At 31.2% G+C, this 10,405-nt stretch overlaps 1 protein-coding gene across 1 annotated transcript; it reads right to left on the bottom strand.

The window, feature by feature from the left end:
• Positions 1-2,518: 2,518 nt before the first annotated feature.
• On the bottom strand, positions 2,519-9,643 carry LOC105225597 (ubiquitin-conjugating enzyme E2-22 kDa). Its single transcript, XM_011204129.4, has 5 exons — positions 9,408-9,643; positions 6,699-6,851; positions 5,188-5,270; positions 2,829-2,992; positions 2,519-2,772 (listed from the first exon to the last, which is right to left on the bottom strand). The coding sequence occupies exons 1-5, from the start codon at positions 9,468-9,470 to the stop codon at positions 2,636-2,638; spliced, it is 600 nt and encodes a 199-aa protein (XP_011202431.1). The 5' UTR covers positions 9,471-9,643; the 3' UTR covers positions 2,519-2,635.
• Positions 9,644-10,405: the final 762 nt, after the last annotated feature.

Genomic DNA, 10,405 nt, shown 5'->3' with positions numbered 1-10,405 from the left:
CATACGGGTAATTTTACTCAGTATGTGTGATGTCGCATGTTAATAATATGTGGTTTTGGCAAAAATAGATAAAATCGAGTCGATACTACTCCAACTCACATATGCTATGTGTAATGATTCTCGATTTTCTAACAAATCTTTTGCCGAAAATGTCGGTGAGTGTATGAGCTATATTGGGTTGTCAAAACAGTCTTGCGGTAATTTCGCTAGTTGGCGCTGAAAGCGCGTAGTTCTAGTTTTATTCGTTGCATCGGGTCATGCTATACCTTTTTGGAAAGCTCATTTCACGTGTTTGATTGATTGTCGTTTCTTTTAAGTCGTTCGTGAGTTATAGCGTCGCAAACATGGGGCAAAATAAAGAGAATTTACGGCATATTTTACAGTACTACTACGATAAAGGCAAAAATGCATCTCAAGCCACCAATACAATTTGTGCAGTTTATGGACCCGATACAGTTTCCATTTCCACCGCACAACGATGGTTTCAACGTTTTCGTTCTGGTGTAGAGGTGGTCGAAGATGCGGCACGCCCCGGAAGGCCTGTCGTCGAAAATTGCGATAAGATCGCAGAATTGGTCGAAAGAGACCGGCATAGTAGCAGCCGTAGCATCGGTCAATAGTTGGACATGAGTAATCAAAAACTCATTTCAACTTCAATAAAAAATAAATAAAATTCAATAAAAAACCCGCAAGACTTTTTTGACAACCCAATATTAGGTATAAGGGGCTACAGGAAGTATTGAACCGGTATACCCATCTATAGCATGAAGACATATTGGGTTTAATCATTGAATCCGTTTCGTTCGAAAAACCTGTCAGTCCGAATGAAACAAATTACGTTGAAATCATTGAAATCGTATCAAAAACAAAATTTTCAATGAAGTTGCTCTCACTTATCCTCTCGATAAAGTACATTCGAGAATTTTTGTTGAAATTTATCCGTAGATGAGTGAGTTGCGGATATTTAAAAAAGGTATTTTTGTAAATTTTTATATCAACAAAATACAATTTGAAGCACATATACAGTATTTCCATATTTAAAGGATTTCATACAGATGGAAAAAGCTAAGAAAAATTATCACGCGTTTATATTATCGGCCGATTTTAAGTTTGCAATTGAAAAAAAAAAATCCAGAATAGTGGGTCTTTCAGTCCTGTAACTTTTACATTAATTGAAGGTTTAAAAGGAATTCAAAATTTTGGATGCTGTCCAGTAAATGTAACAAATATTTCGGATGACAGCTAAAAGTCCCAGAAATAAGAGACCAATTGATGCAATTTATTCCCTGACCAAGCAATGGAAACTATTGCAAACACTGATACATCATTACAAAACACAAAATGAACAAAATAACTATTCAAAAAGAGATAGAGGAAACTATTTCAGAAGTTCAAAACATGCTTATGAAAGATCGCGATGCAAAATTCTTTCCACATCGATGTCGATAATACAGTTTACTTATGGTAAAGTAGGTTATCGACGGTATCAATGATTGCATGAAAATGTTCAATCGAAAATTGTTTCCGTATCGAATTCTGTTTCGATGCGGAATGAATGATTGGACCCATTGCCACGATACCTCACACATATTCATATATACATATATGGTATAAAGTAACTTTAAAAATACATCGGTTTAATATAAGAGATTGACCCGTATATATTTATATCTTAATTGTGAAATATAATGTCAATGACGTATTTATTTAGTAAGTAATCACATTTTAAGTGCGTTTCAATATAACCCTTATGTGGGGAGTAAGCGTGGTTACAAATTCACCTAATTTCAAGCTGTCAAAGTAGGAGTCAAAATGATTTGCCCTAAGAAAATTGGTTTGAAACAACTATAATGGTTTGTGCGATATACAAGTATACACATATGTATATATATGATATATATTGTATACATTAAACCAATTAAGGGTGGAGCCAAGCCAACTTTGTTCAACCTACAGTTGCTCGTTACTGCTACAGCGATCTTTCAAATAAGGTTTCTTTATTCGGGAGCTTGGTTTTTAACCTTTACCGGGTTTCGTGTAATGACATTTTGTGGGCGTGGCAATGGTCCGATTACCCCTATCTGCAATACCAACCTCCATCAGGTGTCAGTGAACATATGCTCCATATTTATCACCGATTATTTTTACGTGATACAAACAACCGTTAAGTGCACAACGCTATAATACTCTGTACCGAAAAGTAGCGAGAGTATAAAATAGTAGCATAAACCAACAATTAAAGGTTGATAAAATTAGCGTTCGTAATCAATAAAGAAAATATATTAAAAATTTGTAAGAGGTTTTAATTAATTAATTTTTGATAAATTTCAGTTATAGGAGAAATTCAGAATTAAATTTTAAAATCATGACATAGATACATACATACATATGTTGTCAGTTTCATGTGAATGACTTTGTCTCCCTAACTATTACAACATTTCCAAATGATTAATAATAATTTAAATTCGTGTTTAACACGACAAATTCAGATTTAAGTAATAAATAAATAACTATAATGTGAAAGTTTTCAAAAATACGATTAATTATTTTTAAATAAATATCAAACCACGCTAAACAATATTTTTGATAAATTCTTATTTCCATAAAATATGTGTTTTTATAAATAAAAAGGAAGCTAACTAAACAAGTTCTCTGTTGCCTTTTCCAAATCCCAGTTTTCTTTCGACAAAACGGCCCGCGCATCATGTTCATCAATTCCCATATCTTTTAGGCGTTGAATTTTCGAATCACACTCAGTAAATTTGTGGGGACCTTTAATTAAAAAACATACCTTGTACATAGTAGTCAGATTTATATATATTATTTACCTCCAGCATATATATTTGTCCAATGCTTAGCCGTCATAAGAAACAACTGGTATTTGTCTTTATATTGATACGCTACTACTGCGTCTTGTGGATCATCAGGTTCGGCAGCAGCCAACAATGCTTGAAGTGAAAGTAAAACCGTACGTAGTGTCATTGCAGCGGCCCTATAAAAATTTTACAAACACAAACACTTTTTTTGTTAAGTTTAACGTATTATATTATTTAAACATAGCCACAAACATTCTTTAAACATACATATTCTATGTATAGCTATTTGTAAACAACAGCTAAGCATTTCTTGAGACCAAGCTGTTATGAATTTATGTCCCAAATGTGAACTAGATGAAATGTCGATTCATTTGATCGGTTTGAACTTTTGGATTAGTCCGTAAATGCACATTTGCCCAATATATACGGCTCGGTTCAACATCTTTGAATACTATATAAATATGTGTGTAATTTTTAAGTTTCAGGAAAATTTGTACGTAAGTGGTATAGACTGTGGTAAGTATGCAAAAATTCAACTTATCCCCTAAGTCTATCGTGTAATGCAACTGGCGCATAGTAGCCGGTCTACTGACTTTGGCTACTATAACATTATTTCATATTTTGTAATGAAATTAACTCAACGGAAATTGATATATCGACCAGATCAATGTCAACACTTATTCGAGATGATCTCCACATAAAATCCTACCGTGACATTTCTGGTGGTCACTATCCAGTTGCTGTAATGATATTTTTGAATGGATCGTTTTGGATTTTCGAGAAAGTGGAAGTCCAGATTTGAATCAACCGGACTACAGTTTGAGGTTTGCGTGCTGATATAGATCGATCAATGATCGAACCGTTTAAGGACTTGTGTAAAAGGAAACGTTTACCATTTCGAATACGATTTGAACATCTTTCGTTATTTATAGTATATGTATTATTGAATAAAATAAACTTTAATAAAAAAAATATTGCGGATTAATTTTCCATTTATGGCTGCACTAAGTTGAAATACAAAACTGCTTATTTAACGAAATAATAAAAAAAAATCTTAAAATATCAGACTAAAAAGTTTTCACTGGGTGCCTTTACTTTTGTGCTCACATACACAATCAGTTCAGTTCAAAAAGCAATTGATACTTTCGTGGTTTCTACGTTGAAATATCGATTAAAAGTACGTGGGAAACGCATTTACATATACTCTGAACATACTCAAAGAACGTTCGGCAAGCAATGTCCTGCCGACCATTAATTCAAAGCATTGCTCAATTTTGTGCAAGAATTCGTAACGCGAAACGTAAATAAACAATAGCTTTCATTTAAATTTAAACACGTTCAGATTACACATAAATATATTTGAACGTTTGTGGTGAAATTATTAGATTGCTAAATAATATTGATAATTTTGATGGATCTAAAAAATTGCTTCCTAAAAACTAATAACTTATAAGTTATAAGCCTTTAGGCACAATTATTAGTTTAATGCTATTAATACAAGCTTTTAATTTTTTAAAAAATATTTCGCAGCAAAAAACTATGAGACGAAGTAAATATCATTTGCAAATCACATTTTTATAAAATATTTATGGAGTAACGAAATAATTCTTCAAAAAAATATTGCCCTGCTTAAATACTTTATAAATACATACTTTTCAAATAATATTAAGCATTAAAATTTCTGTCAAAAGGAGGTGTAGGAGCTGCAGCCCTTTCCGGTTTGGCTGAAATTTGACAGTAAGCGTCTACGAGAGTGTACGATAGAAAAACTCTTACTATTATTCCTGCGATAGTGACATCATCTAGCTCTCATATAACAAGAGATGGTAGTAATACGAAATAAAAAATTTTTAAGTGTATAGCCGTCTAGCGGTTACCATACTCGCATAAGTAAGTATAATAGACTTGCTGTATTAAGTCGTGGTCTAATCTAATCTAAGGTTAGCTTTGAGACGAAACAACTGCTAATGTTTTGTGTTAAAAGCTAAAATTTGATTAATGAGATGTTGGCCATAAGAAACATTGAGAAGGGGTGAGGACATATTCTTTAGAACCATACTTCGATTTTCATATTCATCCTCATTGCCGAGAGTTTTGATTCATTAATATGAATTCGGTGCTAAGACGATCAAATGTCGCAAATTGTTGAGTGTTTAAGATACTATATAACATCAATTACTTTAGAGTTATTTCGGTAGGTGTTTTGAAAACTCAGCTCGAACCGCGAGAATTTTATTGAGTAAAGAATAAATTATTTCCATGTTATAATTAGATAATAAATTACTCACTGTCAATATTATAACATGTGACTTATGCACTAGTTAAATAGCATATTTTAAGTATTTTTTTGTATAAACTATTGCATACTAACCAATTGTCTTTCAAAATATCCAAGCAAATTGCACCAGTAACCGAGGATATATTGGGATGCCAGATTTTTGTTATAAAACGGACCTAAAAATTGATAGAAAACAGTCAAAAAAGTGTCCAAAAAGCAGATGAAAAGAAAATAATTTAATAAGTATAATGTACTTTACATAATTGTATTTATAAAATTTGTAAATAACACTCACACAGCCTAACGATATTACGAACAAGCGGTTTAGGTACTTATTGAAAACACAGCAAATGTTCAACAGAGAGAGTATCTACCAATCTTTGCTTAGATAATGTTTAGGAGTAGTCAGAATTTCATTTCTTCTAAGTATAATATCTTCTCTTACAATTAAAAGCATATTCGGCAAATACATATGGGGGTATTTGATTATTAGCAAACTATTTTATTATTTTTGATTATTTATATACTAACTGCTGGTTTTTTAATGAGGGTCACAAAATTATTATTATTGTTTTCCAAATGTAGGATCCAATGACAATTCAAAACATTACTTAATGATACTAAGCTTTTGCTTTTATAAAACATAATAATATTTATATCAGCAAAAAATTTAATTGTAATTTCTTTATGTTTCTGACTACATCTATGTAACTCCATGTGTATACCAAAGCAGTTTTAAATGTTCCATATTGCAATCAGTTTATATTTTGCAAGGGTGTTGTAATGTACATATTAGCTTTTTATGTTTGGTGTAATATGAAACAAGTGGTTAAAGACTATCATAAAATCATCGAAAAATTTTAAAAAATATGAAAGCGAAATTGAGTCCGTTTAGAGACTTTTACTGAAAGTTAAGGCTGCCAAAGATGTCGTTTGATTAACCTTTCTAACAATCACATTTAATAAAGGATATAAAGGTAGTTAGGATAAGAAAGCAGTTTGATTAGCACCACGCGGTTGTTCTCTCATTAGTTGAGTTTGATCGATTAGTTTGTACGTGAGCTATAAACTACAGTTGTTAGATGTCAGCAGTACCGACAAATAAGCAGCTTCTTCCGGAGAACGTGTGCAAAACATCAGGTCGGTACTTCAAAAACTAGTCAACTAGTTCAAAAACTAGTTCAAAACGAGGCAAGTTCGCATATATAAAGACGGACCGACTGACGTACACGGCTAAATCGACTCAGCTCTTCACACTGATCCCTTATATAAAATATACACTTTATAGGGACATTTCATTCGTAACAAACTTACCCTCTTTTCAGGGTATAAAGAAAAATTAGTAGTATTTGAAAATGAAGTAGAGGGTAGATAGAGATTTCAAATCAGAAAAGCTCTATTTTGGGAAAAAAAAAACATTTAAAGAAGAAGCTTGGAATAGCCTGCAAAAATCAGACTAATTTTTTCACTATTGGAAATACATACATATTTTTATCATCACGATATTTGAATCAAATGAAATTATTAACTCTCCTATTATATTGGGCATTTCGATTTCTTTAATATGTAAAAATCAATTTTTTGAATTTAATCTTTATAATTACTTTGGGTGGATTAAATGGATATGTTTCCGGGACTTTAATCTCTAAAACAAATTTGCCACCCTCATATGGCGTGTCTGGTGGACCAGCAATTTCTCCTCGCAATTCTGTCCAGCTGTCATTGATTAGCTCAATTTTTATAGAACACTGCACAATCTGAAATGAGTTATAAATAAAAACTTGTTAGATAGAATATTAGTATCACAAGCTATATGATATGCAGACGTTAAAAAAAATTCATAATTCCAAATGTAGCTTTGTTGTAAAATTTGTCGAAGCACATTTTTAATTAAAGTAATGACTACTCTTCCTGTGTGATTTTGTTATTTATCATAAACAAGTTGGTTTTCTAATATGTTTTATTTTTAAAACAAGAGCAACATTTGATCTAATCAATTATTTTTGTGTTTCATATTAAAAATGCATTATTAGTATTTTTCTCACGATTTCATAGTGTGCAATGTAGCCACGTTAGCGATTATTGCAGGATGATTGCTTATTTAACTCATGCTATATTTACAAGACCAAGCCCCCAAATGTATAAAATAACTATAGGTACAACTATTAAATTCGTTCTTTAGGAGTAATCAAAACAACTTCAGTTATGGGTAGAGAATATTATTTACAAAATATTCCAAATCAAGAACTGCATAATTTTTACGTTAATTAAACTTTTATTATTAAAGATATACGTTTGAACAAAGCTATATGTATATTGTTTGTAAGAATATATTTACGCACGTATAATAAAAACCTCCTTAGTTCTTCGAAATGTATATAGAACTAAGAAAACGGTAAAATTTAGACTCACAATTAAAAATGATGGGATATACAAATGTAGGTTAAAAATAAGTAAGTACTTATCATATGGGAATTAATAAAAAGAAATACAAAAAAACATCTATGAGTCATAGAAGACAGTAGATAAAAAATTTAACTGATAACATTTATTATGTATGGTAATCATAAAAATATGAATTAAGAAACAACTCCTATTATTATTTATAAACCAAGTCCGGAACATAACATCAAGTTTTATATATGTAAGTGTATTAGCCCTAACAGACGAGCAAAATTAATGCGCCTTAAGCAACGCTAATGCGCATTGAAATTTTAAGACGACAGACGGCAGACTTGTGCATTTAAACAGATGATAGTGAAATTTGTGTATTTATTTAAAAAAAGAAAAGTTAAATAAAAATTAATAAGATAAATTATTAATAGAAATTTTGGTATTTTTGGAATATCAATATAAATTTAACAAAAAAAAAAAATCATTTCGTCATTTCTCGAAGTTAGCACCCAAAATCGAAATATTTGTCTTCGATTTGTAAATATGTATACACGAACAAACATAAACTCTAAAGTTATAATAATACCAAACTTCCAAAACGAGGTATCTTTTGAAACATGTTATTATTGTTTTTTTTTTTTGAAGAATGGACTCTAATTGCTTATAACATACATATGTACATATGTCATATAGTTTGACGGAAAGATGTTATACCTTATTGAAATAAGAGAGAGGTATATATATTTATGCCCATATTTTTACTGTTTTTGTAGGTTACATGCTATAATAAATAATGATGATTGAAATAACATAAAATTCGAACTTCGAAGGCAAATATTTTCATTTAGAAGACTACCTTCGAAAAAAAATGGTTTGGTTCAATACAAAAAAAAAAGTTTTCGCAGCATACCTAAATCGAATATTTCGAACTTATACATTTAAATGCCTATAATCTGAAAAAAAATTGTTGTTTACCAATGGAAGTAAGAGCAAAAGTATAACACTTAAGCAGAAATATATTGAATTGTTGTAAAATAAAGTAGAACATTTTGAGACATTAATAATATTAATGATGGAGGACGATGATAGGATTATAATTGAGCAGTACTGGAATACATATTTCTAGATATTTTGTACTCACGATATATGTACATTCATAGATGAGTATAAAATTAACCAAAAAACTAAGCTCATAAGTTTGGGTATATGAGCGAACAAGGTACGTATGATCGAATTATAACTAATTTTAAATGCTACATTTATTTTATAAGTTTTTATATCAAAATAATAAAAACTTAAATAAAAAACTTCTGAGATATGGAAATTAATGAAAAAGGCGCGAGTTATGGCCACATTCGTTTGATATCCAAGCCATCGCCTTAAATATAAGTGTATATTTACGTCATCTCCAACAGGTCAGTGCGAGAAAATAACAAAATCTTACTAATTTATATTCACTTCACATTCTTGAAAACTCCTAATATAAATTGACGAGTGGTACCTGCAGAGTACCCCTTAAAGCCGAGCCGAGCACTTTTTCCATTTACGCAACACGCACAGTTACGTTCTGGTGGGCTTTGAGCGTCCACTCTGCGGGTACATAACTTATTCGAAATATATTTCCAGAATGGACAGTTAGACCCTCATCTCATTGACACCGTCCTTAAAAAGTAGTGCATATTTTAAACGAAAAAAATTTATAATATTTTGGTACACTTTTCATTGCAGTATTTGTTGAGGAACGTTATTATGATCGATGTAATTTGAAAATTTTTTTTGTTTAATTTCAAGTTTCCAATTTACTACAGATGCACCTACCCTAAGATTCCCTTTACTATCTCTAACGCAACATGTGCAATATAAAAAGGAAACATCCGAATATTGTTCCTCAAAAAAATTTAATATTATGTTATACTTACTTCTTCACTTCGCATAACTTCTTTGAATTCCCGCTTTATACGAGAAACAGCCATGTTTGCCATTTTGTGGTATCAAATTTAATATATCCTGGCTTACTATTTTTTTTTTGTTTCGCGCTAAAGATATTCGTATTTGGAACTGTTTAAAATTTACTCAGTTTACAATTTTGGTTAATTTTGACCTTTATTGAATTTTAGCTAATTGTATGAGGCGAAATGTCAAATAGACAAAATCGTTTTTAATCGATATATGTAATAATGTTGGGTAAACTTTTAATCGGTTTCAAATTTAACGTTGCCAGAGTCTATGAACCTTCACACGCAATCTAGTACATTATTCTGAAAGGCAGCTTTGGTTAAATACACTTCCTTGAAAATAAATAATAATAATTAAATATGAATGGAAAGAGAATATTTTGACAATTATCGGCTGTCGAACTCAGCCCATATTGAAAAAAAAATCCTCCAACTTAAAAAACTTCTCAAATTTCCGACCCACATTCATTTATACTGGAATGATGCACCTACCTGTTGAAGTCTTTTGCGCCCCGTCGTCGAGTGCAATAGATAGACATAAGGGCTTACCCTCAGCAAGGAGGATTCAATTAATGTCAACAGCGTTACCATTACATATGTACATATTAAATATTTGTTTGTGTATCGCACATAACTACTAGGCGACAGGAAACCAAGCTTCTTCTATCCTGAAACCAGGATAATCTCTTTTCGAGGAAAACAGAAATTTCACATTTCAATTGTGATAAAACTATTATGGCTGCGATCCTTGGTCATAGTTTCATACTTAATCTTGTTACAGAACTCGATCTAGATTGCCAATGTGAGCACGTAAAGAAAATCTATGTGACGATGGGCCAATAGTGAAGAATGGGCCAAAGGTACAGTAATCGACAGTAACAACGGCGAAATCTATGTATTCAATCACTGCACTAAAAGTAGCTTGACCTGTATTACCAGAATTCTGTCTTCCAGTTCCAAAG

This window comes from Bactrocera dorsalis, chromosome 5 (genome assembly GCF_023373825.1).
Source record: "Bactrocera dorsalis isolate Fly_Bdor chromosome 5, ASM2337382v1, whole genome shotgun sequence".
NCBI lineage: Eukaryota > Metazoa > Arthropoda > Insecta > Diptera > Tephritidae > Bactrocera > Bactrocera dorsalis.
The sequence above is the reverse complement of the archived record's forward strand: the minus strand, read 5'-3'. Positions and strand labels throughout refer to the sequence as shown.

Excerpts from the sequence above, each read along its gene's own strand:
- LOC105225597 (XM_011204129.4), bottom strand. The coding sequence starts at position 9,470 with ATGGCAAACATGGCTGTTTCTCGTATAAAGCGGGAATTCAAAGAAGTT. Across the intron at positions 6,852-9,407 it reads AAGTTATGCGAAGTGAAGAA|ATTGTGCAGTGTTCTATAAA; the intron begins GTAAGTATAACA and ends AACTCATTTCAG. Across the intron at positions 2,773-2,828 it reads GACAAATATATATGCTGGAG|GTCCCCACAAATTTACTGAG; the intron begins GTAAATAATATA and ends TTTTAATTAAAG.